The sequence below is a fragment of the Agelaius phoeniceus genome, chromosome 4 (genome assembly GCF_051311805.1).
Source record: "Agelaius phoeniceus isolate bAgePho1 chromosome 4, bAgePho1.hap1, whole genome shotgun sequence".
Classification (NCBI taxonomy): Eukaryota; Metazoa; Chordata; class Aves; order Passeriformes; family Icteridae; genus Agelaius; species Agelaius phoeniceus.
The window spans coordinates 16,348,865-16,368,186 of NC_135268.1; the positions used below are offsets into that span (position 1 = coordinate 16,348,865).

Below are 19,322 nucleotides of genomic sequence, written 5' to 3' on the forward strand. Positions count from 1 at the left end.
GTTTTTGAAGAGCTAGAGCAGAGTAGCTACTCTGCTTGCAGCAGCCCTGCTCCCTCAGATACTACTCCTACCCCTGCCCCTTTTTACCTGTATAGATGCAGGAGATCAGGTTATTTCTGGTAGTGGCTGCAGTGGGCACTGAGGTCCCAATGCACTGTGAACCTGTACAAGTTGCTTCCTTTTAGAGCAAAGCTGGTACATGCATGAGGTGATACCTGGGATCAAGCATGGATTAGAAGATTCTGATTTTTCATAAACCCAAACAAGAATTCCCTTTACAGTAGAAGCCATGAAATACTGAAAGCACAAACTCTTGCAGTAGTTCTACTTAAGATCCTCTTCTTCTGTGAGGATGGTTGTAGTCATGTGTCATTCACACTCTTAAATTATTGTAAGAGTAAATCAAATTGCTGGAAGGTGAACCGTTTAAATAAAATCTTTAATTGCTTATTTACAACAAAGGCAATGAGTTGGCAAATTGGAAATCATGATTTTCACTTTCTCACTAACTTCAGATACAGCAAGTACATACTCAGCTATAAAATATGCAGCCTAGTGAGTAAGGCGCAATATTTACATCACACTAGTACTGCAAAAGAAGCACTTAAGATGAATTTACTGACAGCCAGAAGTTAAACATTTATCCTGGAAATGCTAACAATGCTGAAAAAGAAACTTAAGATCTTGTCATTTAAAAAGTAGTGCTCTACTGGTTTGGTTGTTTTTGTCAGATTGCAAACATGCAATAATAGTAAAAATCTGATAATGGGATAAAAACAAAAAACTGACATTGTCAGTTTTTGCAAAGTAACATTTTGATACAAGTGTACTGCTTCTTGGGCTGAAATCTAGTCCTAGTAACTCCAGTATTAGATTACTACATAGTTTTACCTCAGCAAAGGTCTTCTCTGGGGAAAAAAAAAACAACATTACATTTGAATCCAGGCTATCCTAGAAGCATAATACGATCACACACAGACACAAATTTAAGAACACAAATTACTACAGACACAAGATATCCTGCTTTAACAGCTTAAAAAAAACAACTTAAGTGTTAAAGAACTTACTGCAGCCCAAAATAAAGAAATCAGTTTTGTTTTCTACTTCCTTTTCGATATCCTTCATTCCCCCTCCATGTATTTTAAGGTAAGTAACCATTATTCTTATTTTAGAAGGCTAGGGAAAAGAATAGTCAAGGTAAAGTATTAATCCAAACCTACCATCCTGGCTGTCTCTTCTGGATATAAAAGACTTACAAACTATGAGCCTCAAAGACAACAGATAACACCAACCATATGATCTGGGCATGATAGCAAGGCCTTCAGGGAATGTTTTTTTTGTAGAGATTCTTTACTTATGCTTGGTAGTAACTATCTTCATGAAGGGACTTTATTTAGCCATGTAGGAATGGGAAGAAGGTGGCATCTATACAGAAGCTATCATTTCACCCACATTCCATTCAGCACTGGCTATGGAAGCTAACCATCATTAAGACAAGCAAAGTTAAACAGTTTTTGCTACTGCTCTCCTTAAAATACATTCTTGATATTAGGCTTTCCCATTGCTAGCAGTATTTGCACTTTATTTTTATATGAGCAGAGGATTTTTTTAAAATGTTTCTTTTGCACTAATGAAATTCAGTGTAATTTTGATATGATGTGGAAGCATTTAGCAGTTTAAGGAAATGATGCTTAAATTTATGCAGAAACAGTGTGCGTGTTTCATATCCATGGGGTACTCACAGATGCTCCCATCCATTACAGATTCTGGATTCAGATGTCAGTTACAGCCATACCATATCCTCTTCCTGTCCATGCAGCAGCTTTCCCAAGCTTTTCAAATTCCATCCTTAACAGTACATGTTAACAGGACACGTGTGGCAAGTATGTAATGACTCCTTGACACATTCAAAGAAAAGGCAAGTTTAACTTTTATCCAGAGCTTTCTCTGCTAAGTTGTTCTCTAGTTCAGGTGATTCTTCAGCATCCTGACTGGCAGAAGGGTTAAAAATTCCATCCACTGCAGGGGCTGTCGTCGGTGTTGTGAGAGGGGTCACAGTGTGTCCAAACCCCTGATAGTGACCCATGGGTGAAGATGGCATTGAAGAAGCATCAGAAATTGGGTCTTGAGTAGATGAAGACAGTAAACTTGTATGCTCATTTTGTTCATGATCCTCAGCAAAAAACATTTTCCTTGGCTGGCCCAAAACTGTCCTCCCTAGAATTATGCAAAATGAAAAGGTTTTTTAATGCTTCCAACACTAGTCTTCAAACACATAAACTCTAAAACAGTTATGTTAAATTAGAAGATAAGTCTTTGTTTTGTATTAGTTTTACATGGGCATTATTAGTTTTAATAAAGAAAAGTATGTCTTTCCATTTTAGAGAAAAACAACTTACCTAACCTTTTCTTTTTAAAAGAAAAATTAAAAACTAGACTCTAAATCAGTCAGGAATTCTGGAAAGAAAAAAGTGCCAGATAAACCATGAAATCCTCTAGGCATGCAGCTGCCACTGATTTGGTAATAGAATGTTCTCAGGCTGCTATAAAGGTGGGCAATATGTGACATGAAGCTGGAAATACAGATGCTGTTGATAGATTGTACAAATCCTGTTACTTACCCACATTTCGAACCTGTTCGGAGATATCTGCCCTTAGATCAGAAATATCCCACATTGCAAGGAAGGAGTCAAAGCATGAGCCTTCTTCAGCTTCTTGAACATAAGGTTTATAGGAAAAACTGTAGTGATGTGCAATAGCAGCCAGAAACATCTCCACACAAATTATAAAATCCTGCAACGATAGAGATACTGACTTAATCATTTGTAACTGGAGAAAAATAGTTCTGGGTTTCTTCTACAACTGAAAGGCTGCAATTGCCCTGGGATACTGACATCAGCTACCTTTCCACCAAGATATTCATGGCAGCTTTCAGAGAGCCATACATACAGGACTTCACTTAAACAGATAATTTAACAAGGAGCAGCTCTACAATGAATACCTGCAAGAAGAAATGCAGACATATTTCACTGGGGCACATTTCTTCTGCCACGGATATAGAAGTGTTAAGCATAAAACTCACATGGGCTCATTGACTGAAATTTAGCCCAGCTTAGAATAAATCATTACTAATCAAGCCTGTGTTACTTCCTTGAGTATTTCCAAGTATTTCCTTGAGATCAGCTGTGTCATCTTACATATAACCATTTCTGCCAAGAAATAACCATCTGCTCCTACCTGTAAGCCTGTAGCCACAGCTTCCACACTTTGCCAATCCCAGGTGTGTTTCTCAGAAATAACACCAACTTTCACCAGCAATGCAATGAGCACAGCCTGCCTATAAAGGGAATTTATTATAAGAAGTATTTGTATTAGAATTGTAACAGTAGTGCCAAAAATCTGCAAGCAAATCTAGTCATACGTGTACATAGGAAGAATCTTAAAAAAACTTTTTCTGTTCATATACTTAGATTTGAAGAGGAGGAAACAAACTTAACAAGAGATGTCATTCATCCCTCACCCTAAAGACCAACAGAACAGAGAACTAAAGAAGAGTTTCTTGCTCCAGTTAGTCATTAGAACAAGTTCCTTCTCTTTCAGAATGTTGCTGTAGCTCAGAAAGGAATGCTCTGATAGTCAAATCCACTCCCTCATTAGCAGCTCGGTGTGAGCAATGCTCAAACAGCAATTTTTATTTAACTTACAGTAACTTATTTTGAACAAGTAATTTTTTTACTTTTAAAAGGAAATAAGTTTTGAAATAACTGCAAGATTCTAAAGTAAGTTATGTTCTTGAGAATCACCTTACAAAAGAGCAAGTCTAAAAAATAATCTTAAGTGAACAAGACTGCTCTCTCCAACCAGTAGTACCCTCTTCCCCTCACTGCAGCTCACTAAGATTATGGGTAGACATTCTAAGCCATCTAACTTCATAACAAATCCAGCCTTTTTAGCTCTTCTACAATCTGCTCTGAGAGGAAGAAGTAACAAGTAAAAAATCCACTTACCAAAAAGAAACAAAAACTACCATCTTCACACAAAGGAACTTGCCAACAGGCTGGATAGGGTTCAGTTCCTCACGCAGTACTTTATAAAACAGCACCAGACAATACATGGCAAACTGACAAGGAAAAGAAAATTAATGAAAGCTTTCAAATCCATGTTTATTTTGTGAGAGACTTGTGTTACACCATTTCTACAGCTAAAATATGTATCATAGCACGAGACAACCTTAAAATGCTATCTGTTTTTTTAAAAAAGAGGCTTTGGTTTTATGGCATCTTTGCCTTTCTGTTTTAAAGCACTTTCTTTTCTTTTTCTTCCTGAAATTCCAATCATTTCAACCAGGACACAGAAGCTGGTGCTGCTGTTGGGACTGCTGTCACAGCAGAAAGCAATTACAGCTCCTTCTGTGACAGTGACCCATCAAACACAGGAGTGGCAGCAAGAGTAGGACAGAATTTCCAAATGATCCTAGTTGTTATGCTGTTCTGACTCCTGCTGCTGTTGCCAAGAGAAGTAAGAGCAATCCATGGACTCCAAAATGAAACTCTCAATTTTAGGGGCTAACATCTTACCCTGACATTATCTGACAGCTGACCCAACAAAAAAAAGATGTTGGGTAGGCCAGACTCTCAGCACTGCACACACCATTTTTATTTTTTTCCTGTGAATGTTATCACCATTTTCAACACAGAATTTTTAACATATTGATTCTTTGTATGAGTGCTGGGAGGAAGCTGTGGGGGTAAGTGGAGTCATCTCTTACCAGAGAGGGGCAGGTCTGCAGCTCTAATGCCTGGGCCAGACCACCTCACTCATCAAATAACTTGGGGTAGAAAGGTGCTTACTTAATGGAGCTTCATTGTAAAAATAACAAAGTTTTAGATTATCTGGTTTTCCAGTTTTTTCATACATAATATTTAACAGACAGCATTTTTGACTTAAAATAGAAAATATTCTACCTGTAAGAATTACCAGACATTTACACAATCACTGCCAACAGTTCACATAGAAGATTCACATAATACTGATGAATTCCAAGAGCAGAAAAATGTACTCCTGATACTCACTAGCTGCGACATGTTGTTAAGTATAACCAGGTAAGTCCATGCATTGTTGAAGCTGAAGTTTCCTTCATCATACACTCCCACCAGTTCACAAATTCTGGAAGAATTTTTAGAATTAATCACTATGGAGTAACAGATCACTTCTCTCAAGTGCTACATCCTCACTGTATCAGTCAATCCTTAGAATTCCAAACCTCTTCTGGTACTCAAATATGGGCACTGGGGGCCTGCACAAGAATCACTTTCCAACAGCATGTGTATATATATATAAATATAAAAAATAGAAATATTTATATGGATATTCATTGTGAGTAGCAACTTTTTTCACAGTCTCACAGAATTAACAGTAATGACCATCAATGCAAAGCTCATGAAATTAAGCTTTCAGTATCATCATGCCTGACTGTCTACTGTTCTTTTACAAACACAGGCTGTATGATATGAAGGCACGCAGTCAAGCTTGTCACATGTGAAGTTTAAAAAAAATTTAGAAGTTACAAGAAATCTGCCTTTAAAACTTCTCAGTTGTTGAAGTCAATGAAAAAAAGGGAGGAGGAAAAAAGAATCTAAAAATTAAGAGATCATAAAAATGTTTTTCCCACCCCAACAGTACTTCACATTTTATCCCACTGATTACAGAAGCTGGCATTAAGTATTCATGATTTCAATTCTGCAAATAGTCATTTGCTATAGAAAAGCCATAAAGAAATCATAAGTTGATTCAAATTGTTGAGACCTATTTAGCATGCAACACAAGTCTGCTTTCAAACTGCCTTGATCCAACACAAAGGGCATGACAATTCTTTCCAGTGTAACTCAAAATCATATCCTGAAGATCAATATTAATTATTTATTAGTATACTTACAAAGCAATGATGGTAGTAAATGGTCTGACAACAGTGTACTGCAAAACACCCAGTTTACATCTAAACAATAAAACTCTGAAAGAGAAACAAAAAACTCATTGTGCAAGGATTTCAATACAATTCTCTTATGGATGAGTCCTACTCTCAATAGATTTACTAAGTTAAATTTTAATTTGATGGTAATTTCAACTTCTACAGCCAGGACTTAAGATGTTGCATCATACAGAGTGTATACACAAAATACACAAAAGAGCTGGATTTTTACAGACACATTACAGGAAATATTCAATGATTCACTTATTTTAGCCATGAAAAGCTTCTGGCTGGGCTATACAAAGAGAATGCAATTTTTGCTGTGTTTGAAGATGTAAGAAAAACTTTGAGTCTAAATATAAGAGACTTAAAAATCATAATAATTGCCCTAAATGCTTAAGAGAACCAAAGCTCTTTGCCCACTATGGCAAACTCTATAAAGAAGCTGTGATCACTGAAGCCCACCTTCCCTTCCCCTCACCCCAAACAGCTTTATCAAAATCAAAATCTCCTGAGAGATTTTATCACTTTAAGCATTCAGATATAAACAGTACAGATGCATAAGGCCTTTCACCCTTCATCTGAAGTAAAAACAACAGGCTACCCAGTCTACTCCCAGCTCCACATGAGGTTTGTGGCAAAGAGCAAAGGAAGCAGATTCCAGGAGACCTTTTTTTAATATTTCTCAAAAATAAGAGTTTCCTTCAGCACCCCCTGAGTCAATCCATGCATATTAGTAACTAAGTCCAATTCAGAGGATGTTTTATAGCTTGATTGTCACTTGTCCACAGCTGCTTTCAGCAGAGGTTCACAGCTGATCAAACCCATACAAACCATAAACTCCCTCCATCAAGCAGCAATTGTTATGCTGCTAAGCATGAAAACAAAATGTTTGGATCTGCCTACACAGCCTAGAGCTTGAAGATGTCATGATATACTCACTCTCCCATAGCCCACGAGGGACAGCAACAGAGAGGGGGCAGATGTCTCTGCTGATCTTTCGCCTCTATTATTAACACCAGGTTTGGGTACCGGTTGGTTAAGTAATTTGAAAGAAAAACCATAAAGTTATAGATGACATAAGCTTCATAGCATTCTCGACATGTATCCACATATATTGCAATCTTGGGGTATTTCAAAGCTATCCACTGCAAGAAGAGAGGTACACAAAAGGTTATGTGCGAGAAAGACAAAAGGGATCCCAACGACAACACTGCTTCAGCAAGCTCTGGAGCCAGCAGGCACTGACCAAAGAGGGCTAAGGGGAGAGCACTGGGCTAAGGGGAGAGCAATGCTACAGCTACAAAATAACACACACGGGTGAGTTTCAGACCAAAACCCAACTTTTTACTTTTAGTGAAACTGTGGTTATGGATCAGCTGTCAGAGCTCTCAGTTTCTGACTATCACAATGCTGTTGTACTGCACAAAGGTTAATGTTATCCTTTGTCCCCCGAACCAAAAAGGAATCATTTTAGCACTCAGCATAACTCAGGAAAGAATTCTAGTAGTAAGCCTAACTCAGGTAAGGAAGGTACAGCACTGAATTTTGAGGCAGTTCTTGGATCAGTCCTGTTTCCACTTCTGCTATTAAGATGGAAGGGCAAAAGGCTCCTGTCATACCCCCTTCCACATCCATCATAAAGGATACTCATGGACAGGGCTAAGAAAGGTTATCAAAAGCAACCCCAAATCTCCAAAAGAAGAATGTGGTATGACTAGAGCTATGCTTCTGACATGCTCCATAAACAGGAATGCCTAGAAGTTTCTAGGACTACCCCCTAGATGCAGCACAGATTCTGCCTGACACTGTTTTCCCTCACTCCCACAACAAACAGAATTTGATTGAGCTGGTAACAGTAAGAGAACACTTACACTGTCTAAACTGTAAATCGGCACCATCCACAGAATCCTGTCACAACAACAAAAGAACATTTTACATTACTAAAGGTATTTTTAGTCTGAATTAAATCCAACATTTGTAGCATAGGTAAAACATGAAATATTACCTTATGATTGGTTTCTGTAATTCAGGTTGAGTATAATGGACTAAGTGTTGCAGTATCCCCCAGAGAGATATTGGAATAGTCATTAGCAGAAATATCCCAGCGATAAACCATGCCTTGGTATGAATTCCAACCTTGCAAGATCAAAGTTTCAGTCTTAATACTGTCGAGTTATTACAAGTACACAAAACATTCCACAAAAGCAGAGTAATGCCCAGTACTTAATTTACTGAAACCCACAACAGGTTCCTTGTTTTATGTGTGGAACTTGTCTTCATTCAGTGCTGCATTATAAAGTTTCTGAAAACCTGTGGATTTAAAGTCTTTGTAGCTTTAAAATCAAGTTCCAAATAGTAATCAATTAGTTTTCATTTAACAAACTGAAATAGATATGGATGTAGATACATAAAACTACAATGTCTGCTAAAACACAGGGTTGAAATTTTAAATCATAGCTCTCTGAAAAACAACTAATAATCCTAAGTACCAAAACCTGAGAAACTTAGGAGATTCTTGTCAGTTGCCTTTGATGAGAATCGTTTCTCTGATCCCCTACTTTACATCAACATCCCATGTCTCCTGTTGTTTTCTAGTTTTACTTCTGATCAGTTTCTCTACAAGACTTAATGGCATAAACTTGGATATAAACACCTATTATGCTGAGCATGCATTATGCATCAGAACAGGAATTCAAACCCGAAAATTTTCAACACATTCAAGACAGATCTTACTGTCATTAAGTCCTGAAAATGCTTACCTCCAGGGCCACAGACCTGTATCACATTGAACAATACATATATGTTAAGGTTAAAATTTACTTCTTGTTAGAGAAGCAATGTGATCATATGTGTGTAATTCACACACCACAGTTACAGTACCACCAGCATGAAACAGGAGCTTCTCTATCCATAGAGATGCTCTACTAAATTCTCCAAAAACAGACAGAAATACCTTTATGAATGCCAGCATTAGTACTAAGTTTCAAACTCTAAGTTCTGGGATGAACTTATGGAGAGAGCCAGACTCTTCTGGGTCCCAGCAATAGGACAAGAGGCAATGAAAGAGGCAGAAACTGATGCCCAGGAAGTTTCACCTGACCATGAAGATGAGCTTCCTTACTGTGCAGGGGCCACACAGTGGGACAGACTGTCTAGTGAGGGTGGGGAGTCTCTCCTGACAGAGATTTTCAAGAACAGCCTGGACACAATCCTGTGCCATGTGCTCTGGGACGACTCTGCAGGGAGGTTGGACCAGGTGATCCACTGTGGTCCCTTCCAACCTGACCTGTTATTGTCACTTTGAGACTCTTGGCTGACTTGAGTTTCTTCAGAATTGTACCAACTGTTCAAACACCAACTATTATAGAAACAGAAGGGGAAAGAAACACTGCCCTGTTCCTCTGAAGTTCACTAGGGCTTTAGCAACAGGACAAATGAGTCCAGCAGCACCATGGCACTTCTCCAGCCTGTCTTTTCACGGAATGTGTCAGGTTGGAAGGGACCACGGTGGGTCATCTGGTCCAACCTCCCTGCCCAAGCAGAGTCATCCCAGAGCACGTGGCACTGGATTGTGTCCAGATGGTTCCTGAATATCTCCAGGAAGGGACACTCCACAGCCTCTCTGGGCAATCTGTTCCTGTGTGTGGTCACTGCACAGTACAGAAGTTCTTCCTCGTATCCAGGTGGAACTTCCTGTGCATCAGTTTCTGCTGTGCCTCTTGTCCTATTGCTGGGCACCACCGAGCAGAGCCTGGATCCATCCTGCTGGCACCCGTGATTTCGATACTTTTACACCTTTCCGATGAGGTGGCACATTTCCCCGCCGCCTCCCAGCCCGGGGCCGAGCCCGCTGCCCACGGCCCGGCCGCGCCGCTCACCTCCAGCTTCTGCAGCTCCCACACGCAGAGCGGCACCACCACCAGCAGCCCCACGATGTAGAGCAGCACCACGAGCGGCCGGATCCATCGCCGCCAGTTCCCGCAGGTGCACGGCATGGCCGCGCCGCCGCCGCTCCTCGCACCGACCTCAGCGGGCCGGCAGCCCCTGCGGAGTGCGCATCACCGGCGGGGCCGCCGCCTCGGCTCCGTATCCCGGCTGCTCTCGGTATCCGGCTGGCGCTCCCTATCCCAGCCCGGCCCGGCCCGGTCCCGCCCCGGCGCTCCCAGCCCAGCCCAGCCCAGCCCAGCCCTGCCCCGCTCACGCCCCCGCGGCGCTTCCGCCCGGCACCGCTTCCGGCTGCCTCGCCCCGCCGACCTCTCTGATTAGCTCCGCGCCCTGCCCATCACTTCTGCTCCGCCCACCGGGGACAGACAGGAGGAAGCGCGCAGCCGTGGCCCCCCTAGCTTTGGGAGGGTTGGTGTGTTCCATCCCCCCCCCTCTCCGCCGGCGGCAGTGGGCTGTGCCGCGCTCCCGGAGCGGCTGGAGCTGAAGGAAGGAATGACCCTCAGGGAATGGCCGCGGGAATGGCTGCGGTGCCGGATAGCCCGGAGCCGCTGCTCCCGCTGCTTTGCCCGGCACGGCCCGGCCTGAGCAGTGCCTCCCTGCGTATTGCCCTGGAGAGCCGCACCTCGCTGTGCCAGCAGTGGGTTCGACATAGCCGAGGAGTGAAAGCTCCAGCGGGCGCACCAATACTGCAAAATCGCAGTAATTGGAAAATAATGCAAAATCGGTGTTAAACTTCAACTGTTGGTTGAACGTTTGTTTGGAAGTGCCGTGTAAAAGCTGCTGGCTCGCCGGCCGAGCCTGCAGTGCTCAGTGGCAAACACAGGCCCTGAGGTGAGGAACTGAATTAGGCCGCAGGTGGTAACACTGCCTAATGGCCGAGGAACTGCAGCTCCCAATGCTTCAGGAGGCAAATGCCGATTTTATTTTGTGGTGTTACTAAAACGTGCTGGAAGAACTCCCATGAAGGAGGAGGAACAGGACCTGTTATTTCTGTGGAGAAGTTGTAGTTGACATCAAAGCGAAGGGGGCGCTTTCCCAAGCATTGTCTGGGCGGTCAGGGAGCAGCAGTGCGTGGCACTGACTCCATCTCCAGAACATACATATTCTTCCTGGCTTTCAGAGAGAAGCTGCTTGTGAAATATTGGGGAAAACCAAATGGACAGAGTTCACTATTAGGGCTTCTAACATTAGAGAAAGAGTAACAAAGCTACTCCCCAGAATTTGCAGATAACAGCTGTATTAGCAGCATTCCCTGTTACTGGAGAGACTGATGTGAATTATTTTTGGTGTCAATCATTATGTACATTCTGCTCTCATGAATTCCAAGTTTATTTTAAGGAGAGTTATGTCGAAATAAAATAAACTGGGATTATGGAACCCTATAAAAATTTTACTAAATTAAAATGGCAAAGGAAATAGACTGTTTTATAATTGTGGTTGGAAAACTATGTGGTACTTATTGTTCATTAATTATATTTTTATTTGTTTGCCATTTGTTTCATAGATTTCATAATCTTTTGTTCTTGTTTTGTGTTATGCAAGTGCAGATGCATGGTTATAACTGAGCTGTCTCTCTTGCCTGATTATAATTTCCCTGTGAGGTGGATACTAAGGATTAATTCTCATACAGTGAAAAATCACAGATTTCCCCTCAATTATTGTGGTCTTAATATCAGCTCTTTGATGTCATGTCCAACAACAAACACCTGATCAGTCTACACTCCTCTCTGGTGCTTACTCACACCACCAGCCTTTCCAGGGTGTTTTTATTTCATTTTATTAAATCTTAATGAGATTTAATTTCTTTTTTCCTTTCCATCATTATTTCTCCATCAGAGGGCTGTCACCAGTTATAAGAAATTGATCTTTGTTAGGGAAGTGCTGCCACCATATTCTGATTACTTCCTTGTTTCTTTTGGGGGTGATCATGGAAGAGAGTGACTGGCTTTGGATCTAGAAGCATCTGCAAGCAGCAGTTTGGGTGGTAACTTTAGATGCAGCTTCTTTGTTTTCTTGGCCACCCAGATTTGTGCATGTTAATTAGCTGGGGACTTTTTAGCTACCTCCATAGGTCCCTTCAAACCTCAACCATTTGGATTATGGCATTCATGGGAATAAGATTTCTGCCTTATAGTATGGTGACAAAATATGGTGGGAAAAGTTGCTGCTCAGCACCTCTGCAATAAAATTTTTCAGCTCTGACAAAGATGATAGAAACAAATCCCTCCCATACCCCACCATCTGTGAAGAAAGAAAACTGTCATGTGGACCATGACCAGAGGTCCCTTCCAACTAAAAATTCTTTCATTAAACATAAAAATATATTTATTTATAGCAAATAGTATTACCTGAAGAGCACCCTTTCTTCTCTACCTATTATGTGTCCTTCTGTTGAGAAGTTAATAGCTTTTTACTAAGAATTCCTTATGTTAACTGTTTATTTACAGCAAGGATTCCTGAACTCTGATTGGAAATTATTCCAGAAAATCTCTACTTCTGGTACAGAAGTGGGCAGTATTGTTCTTAGGCTGTACCTGCTCTAACAGCCACTATCAATGCTCATTTAGGAAATGTTTGGGGACTGACAAAAAACCCCTCTGTTATCTCTCACCTTGCAACTACAGCTTTAAAACACAGTTTTTGTATCCAGCTGGGGTTGCTAACAAAGCTGAGTGCTTCAGCCTCTCCCTTCTTTCACTCTCCTTCTCAGGAGAGAATTTTTGAGACCTGCACAGCGTTGGAGGGAATGATGGATTCGCCTGTAGGTGGGGCACAGGGACTATTTCTGGGCAGCTTTTCCTCTCAGCCAAATTAAGACGTTAGCACTGGCAGTAACACATCGAACGTGAGTCAGGCAGCAGCAGACCATGAACTAAAAAATGGGGATCCTCTCAAATGACTTTTGATTTTTGAGCTTTTGGAAAAGCCACATAATAGTAGCACAAAACCTGTTTCTCTCATATAATGATTTTAAACACTTATAACTATAAACAAACAACCAAAAATTTATCAGGTTATAAAATTGCCCTGGAACAACTGAAATTGATTCAAGCAGGGGAAAGAAATATGTGAATCCAAGTACAGGAGGGTCACTGCCTTCCTTCCTTCCTTCATGGTATCAGGTTTGCTGCAGAAGTGTGCTGCCTGCTGATTATTACCAGTAATCAGGCAAATGATGAATAGAATAGAATAGAATAGAATAGAATAGAATAGAATAGAATAGAATTATTTCAGGTGGAAGGGACCTACAACAATCATCTCTTTCACAACTTCAGTGCTGACCAAAAGTTAAAATATGTTATTAAAGGCCTTGTCCAGACACCTGTGAAAATACTGACAGGTCTGGGGCATCAACCAACTGAGCAAGAATCCTGTTCCAGTGTTTCACTCCTCTCGTGGTAAAGAAATGCTTCCTGATATCCAGTCTAAACCTGCCCTGATGCAGCTTTGAACCATTCCCAGCTGTCCTCTCAGTGGACACCATGGAGAATAAATCAGCACCTCCCTTTCTACTTCCCCTCTTCAAGAAGCTGTGGAGATTAAGGGGGTCACCCTTCAGCCTCTGTTTCTCCAGACTACACAGTCATGGGGTTCTTAAATGCTCTTCATAAAATGTCCCTCAAACCTTCTTTCACCAAAATTCAGCTTATGGAGCTTGTTAAGGATACAGCACTGCATTCACAGGCCTGCTTCTTTAAAAGACACACATGTCACCTCATCTTTCCTATGGAAAATATATGTTATGAATATGACAATACCAGAGAGTGAGAAATATGCTGAAAAGTTTTGCAGCTATGCAAAATTGTGAACTTACCTGGGAGAAAATATCTTGAAGATTTTCCATGTCCATATCCCCTACTTCACAACCCTTCCCATGTGAAGTCTGTTAAAAATATCTAAATGGGATTATTATAAAATGTGACAGAGTTAAACAGCATTTGCTTTCCATTTTCTCTTGATTTTTGTCTGTTTCAACAGAGAGCTCTCTGATTGTGCTGCATGCTTGAGTGGCAAAGCCACTCATTAAAATGCTGTAATAGATGCATTTTTGATGAGTAAATATATAATTTTATTGATTAGCCTAGTACTTAGTAATATGCACGTATTACTAAGCTCTTTTTTGCCAGGTAAAGCTGCCCCTATGAAACTTAAGTTGTTTTTTCCTATTGGCAAATTAAAAGAACAAACTACACTACTGTTCATTGCCTTAAATTGGTTAAAATTACACATATTCAGAAGCACATTTTTCCTTAAAAGATATATGGAACCAATTTTAAAGCCTTCTGTGTTCTTGAATTATCTCAGTTTTATTAATTGGCACACTCTTACAAAATTTTAACTTCTTTGTTATTCCTTATAGGGAAGGAAGAAAAGTGCATGCACTGAAGGATGCTACAGGAATATTTATGCAGCTGTGACTGAAGTATAGTTTAAAATCCATGGAATAGTGTGAGTACCCACTAGGATGTGCTGTCGGCCTAAAATTGAAGCCCTGGTATTTAAGAAACAGAAATTTCAAAATTCTTAAGTGTGTTGTATACATAATCCCTGTAGTATTCTCATTTGAAGGTTTCAGAGAAGTACAAAATACAGGGTTTTGTAAGAAAAGGCATGGGGGGGTTGAATGATAGGCAGGCAAATTTTCCTATTGTGCAACTATCCTTAGCTGGCATACTTGAAGTGAGAGTTTCCCAAAGGAGTGTCACAGCCATGACCATATTAAACTTATTCAATATCTAACATTAGAACTTCAGCTAGGAATTTTTGTGGGAAGGTGTGGTCACTGTGCCAAGACCTCCTGTATATATCACATGGGCAGTAAATGTAGCACATTTACACACACACAAAAATGAAATGTGTTCTATAGTGAATTACTTGTAGTTTTGGTCCTTTTGCCTGTTGTGAGTGTGAACATGTAGCAAACAGTGTACAGCTAAGATTTGTGGAATTGAACTGCTGTATTGTGTTACTGGGTGTAAAACAATGTACATTTATCAAGATGTAGAGTTCTGAAAACTATTATGTTGGAAATATTTGATGGATCATTGCTAAGGCTTGTGGTTTGTCATTTCAGTCGTACTGAAATTTAGAAGTTTTGATACTTTAGCCTAGAAATGGTTTCCTATGTAAGAATTTTCCAGCACTTGCAACTTTACAGTGGCCAGCATACTCTTAAGTCATGTGTGAAGAAAGAGAGCTTAGGGAAGGGTCCTTTTGAACTGTTCAAACCTAGAATGTGATATGAAGGCCTTGGTAACTGACAGTACTTTCATGCCAGCAACAGTTTTTGCAGGCATCCAGAATTTTGGAATTCCTTCAGCAACAAAAGGAGAAAGAATCCTCCTATTAATTTTCTTCTGGATTTTCCATCTTAAAAAACAAAGCAAGGAGTGTAAAATGTTAAAGATTCCTAAAATACTTCAATGTCAGTGTAGTACAGACAGTGTTTCCAGTGGTAGTGATTAAGTGATCTAATGAGCCTTTTCTTTATTTTGAGTGATTGTCTAACTGATGCATCAGGCTGGCATAATATTAAATATAGTCTTTCCAGTCATTCCTTTCTAACTCCAGACAAAAAATGAGTTTTACTGAAAGTAAGTTTTGGTCATGTTTTCTCAGTTCTTTACCCATCAGTGTTGCTAATAGTCTACTAGAACTGAAAAGTAGTGCTGCAAAGTTTTGTGTAGAGTCTGAAAGGTGCCAAATCTGCAACATAAACCACTTTAAAAGAAAAAGGTCTCAGTCAATTAAAACCTGTCAACAGCACAACTCTTCTGTCTGGAGAGCAGGATTTTTCTCCTTCTGAGAGCCTTGAACTAAGTTCTAGTCTGAGAGCCAGGAATTCCTCCATTCTCATTCTGATACTGACTCTGTTGTAGCCTATGGCAATTTATCACAATTTTTTGAGTATGTAAAATGGAAATATTTGCCCAGGGGCTATATGAAGATTAATTACTTAATATTTATAAATTGTTCTGAAAATCAGCATTATGCAGATATTATGATTATTTCTGAGCTGTGGATTCTAATCTGGGATGAGGCCCAGAAAAGGACGTAAACAACTGGTGCTCAAGTCAGGTGGAATTTAGATGCCCTGGGTCAAAATTGCAGTCCTAAAAATGTTTACACATCTGCCACAAAACTCTGGAAGTTCATAAGGTTGAGTGGAAGCACCAGCATTTTTTATTATGAGGTGCATTTTGTACTCCAGCAGTGCTTAGTCGTGTTCTCAAAGGTACTTAAGGCCTAATAGGACTGAGCAGCTTTGTAATTAACTCAGGCTAATGCCCAGTAGGTGTCCAGAAATGAGGCATTCCTCTGCATGTCTCCCTGGAGAGTTCACTCCAGTAGGTGAGCTCTGAAAATGCTGGCCCCACAGTGGAAAAATATTTCCCTTCAGACTGTAGCTCCATGCTTAGTACAGACAGAAACATGGATGGGGTCCAGGTTCAATTCCCTTGACTGTCTCAAAGGATCCAATTCCTCTTTGGACCATGCTTTAGTCAGCAGGCAGAAGATGTTTTGGAACATAGGAAGGATTCTTTCCTCTTCAATTCCACTTTGCAAATAAAATACTCTCTAGTCACTGTCAGTATTTCAGTCTTGCTGTTATGGCACTATTGGTGAAAAAGAGGAATTATTGTGAAAGTTAACAGAAAATAGAGAAATATTCAGTTCTGGAGAAGTACAAAAATAGTTGTAGGAGCTGGGACTAGAACCCAGTGCTCTTCAGTGAGTGCCTGCTTATATTAGTCTGCTCTCTGTACCACATGATGACTTTGTGGGTGCACCAAATGAAAAAAGTTTCCTCCATGCTCTGTATAAATTCCCTAATCTCTGGATTCAATTATGCAGATGACAATCAGATGGTGTGGTACTTGGCTGTGCAGTGCTTTGTCTTCTTCCAGATCTGTCCCAGGTTCAGCCATAGGGATCTGTCAAATATAGAAGGACCAGACTCTTCCTCCCTCTCTTGCCTTGTTTCTCTGTTTCTCTCCAAGCTTGTGATCAGTCCTTAAAATGAACAGACAAGAAGAATAATCTGAGCCTGATCTTTTTCTCCAGAAGTCAAAGAAAAAACTCCTTGTGATGTTCATTAAATTAGAATAGGGCTCCAAGTATTAAAGGAAGAAGATTTTTTGGAGAAGTTTCCTGTACAGCACCCATTATGTAAAACTCCTGCCTTTCTGGTCCGATTTCTCAAAACTGCTATTGCCACCAAGTCAATGCCTGCCTCAATACTTTAAAACAATGTAATTAAAAAGCAGTTTTATAGTAAGTTAAACTCAAATGCTCTGAGATGTTGTCTGTTAAGTGACTGAAAAGACAGCTAAAAAGGAGGAAAGAGAAAAATAAATAGGCTTTTCTTTCCAGAGTACATGCACGCTTGTGCTTTATCCTAGCAAGGATATGTTTAGCAAACATTTGGAGCAGCTTTTGTCTATGATTAGGCAGTCATTGTGGCACAAAATTGTGAAGACAGAGTTTTTACTTTTTGAGAAATGTTGGTATAAAGAAACACAAAAAGAGTTAGAGATACAAATGGACTTTAATCCCTGCCAACATGTAAACAGTGATAGAAGAAAGTCTTCACACTAAATACATTTCTAAACATCTACAGATAGATAGATAACTATTAGTGAAAAAAACCCCCAGTTTTCCAATAGTCAGTAAAAACCGTAAACCCGAATATTTTCATTCTAAACCAGCATTTTTGTTTAAGCATGATTATTTTAGAGGCCTTTTTTCTGTGCTGCAGCCTAGAAAAATCCATGAAACAGACTGAAACCCCCTGAACTGGGCCCCTGGAAAAAAAAAAAAGGAGCTTTTCCATATTTCAAAGTGGCTTTTTAGGCCTCTCGAGTCTTTCTGGCACATCATTCTCAGACCCTTATGGACTGGGATGCTGCCAAACAGCTTTTTTCCCACAAAACTTTAATAAACTTTGAGTGCTGGACAGCAGAGTAGTGCAATTCCCAAAGAGAGATTTCACTACAGGATCCCAAAATGTGTACAATATAGAAGCTACCCTCTGAATGAACCCAGCAATACTTTTCCTTGGATTTCTTACAAATACAAGAAATGCAGTTCTGCGTCTTACACTGGTTTTAGCATTTTGCTTTTTTCTTACCACCAATATGATTCCTAGCACTGTTTTATAAATTAGACAGGCTTATTCTAATGCAAGGATACTTTAACTTTGCCAGACATGAGGCCATACTTATATTTACCACAACCACATGAAAATACTTCCAACTACAAAGTGTTTAGACACAGATGAAGAAATTTACATGAGGTGACAAAGAAAGAACTACAGCAAAAAGATTCCCATTAGTCACCTCAGACTCCTAGTCAGTGCTACAGCTGCTACTCCAGTTGTGGGCAAGAACACTGAACCTGATTGTTTTAGTTAATTTATAGAGTGTTTATACATCAATACACATCGATCATTTATGCAGCAGGGGATCATTATCACGAGCTTGGTCCTGTTTTCTGAGCCAGCATTCCCAGGTGCATGTGAGCACTCCTGTGGATTTGGCTGTAAAGTTGCTTTCACATAATTCAGAAAAAAAAATTGAGTCAAATGATTAACTCAGTTCTGAAAGAAGACATTGACTCACCTTGTGATTTTCTGGTCCTTACCCTGCTCACTCAGGCAACGTTTCCACTGACCTCCAAGAATACAGTTTAGTGTGTAAAGCAGCAGTTAATTCCATTTCAGTGTGAGCTTTGCTAGAGTGAAGAGACATAATTACTTAGCCCCAAAAGATAAATTCATGGAGGAATACCCATCATTTACCAAAAATATACTGATTCTTACCTCAGTTTGGTGAAGGCTTGGGCACTCTACCAGGGAAGTGTTGTTGTATCCTTATATTGTCCTTACACCCTTCTCTAGAGGCCTGCTTTGGATCCTCATGGGTGACAGGAAGGTCTGGTCCAGAATATCTGCTTTAGGTTTTTCATCATTAACACAGAGACAGCACATACATGTACAAAACAGAGCTGGTCAGGAATGTCTCAATTTTACATGGAGAATAAAATGAATCTATTTTTATAGCATGAATTTTTTCCTGTATGATTTCTTAAACAATTACTTTTACTGTTGAAGGGGCTCTCAAGAAATGGGCTTGTTCACTCCTTAAACGGTATGCTACCAAAACAGAATGTTTTAAATCACAGTTGTGCAGTCTGAATGCAATTATTTCACATATAATCACACTACAGTCACAAATTAAATCCTTATCTTGTGACGCTTAATATCTCCATGTATTAATCCCAAACACTTCCCTTTCTCAATGCCATATTTCAATTGCAAGCACATCACATACTTGGTGATCACAGTCACCTGGAGGTCTCTTTCCATGATTCCATCTTCCCATTAGAGAGTAGCTTCTGATTATCT

General features: G+C 40.1%; 1 protein-coding gene across 1 annotated transcript; it reads right to left on the bottom strand.

Moving 5' to 3' along the window:
* Positions 1-420: 420 nt before the first annotated feature.
* On the bottom strand, positions 421-10,136 carry TMEM184C (transmembrane protein 184C). Its single transcript, XM_054632577.2, has 10 exons — positions 9,850-10,136; positions 7,977-8,107; positions 7,843-7,879; positions 6,911-7,116; positions 5,936-6,010; positions 5,073-5,166; positions 4,008-4,120; positions 3,238-3,337; positions 2,622-2,793; positions 421-2,217 (listed from the first exon to the last, which is right to left on the bottom strand). Exons 1-10 carry the CDS (start codon positions 9,964-9,966, stop codon positions 1,925-1,927), a joined length of 1,338 nt encoding a protein of 445 aa, XP_054488552.1. The 5' UTR covers positions 9,967-10,136; the 3' UTR covers positions 421-1,924.
* Positions 10,137-19,322: the final 9,186 nt, after the last annotated feature.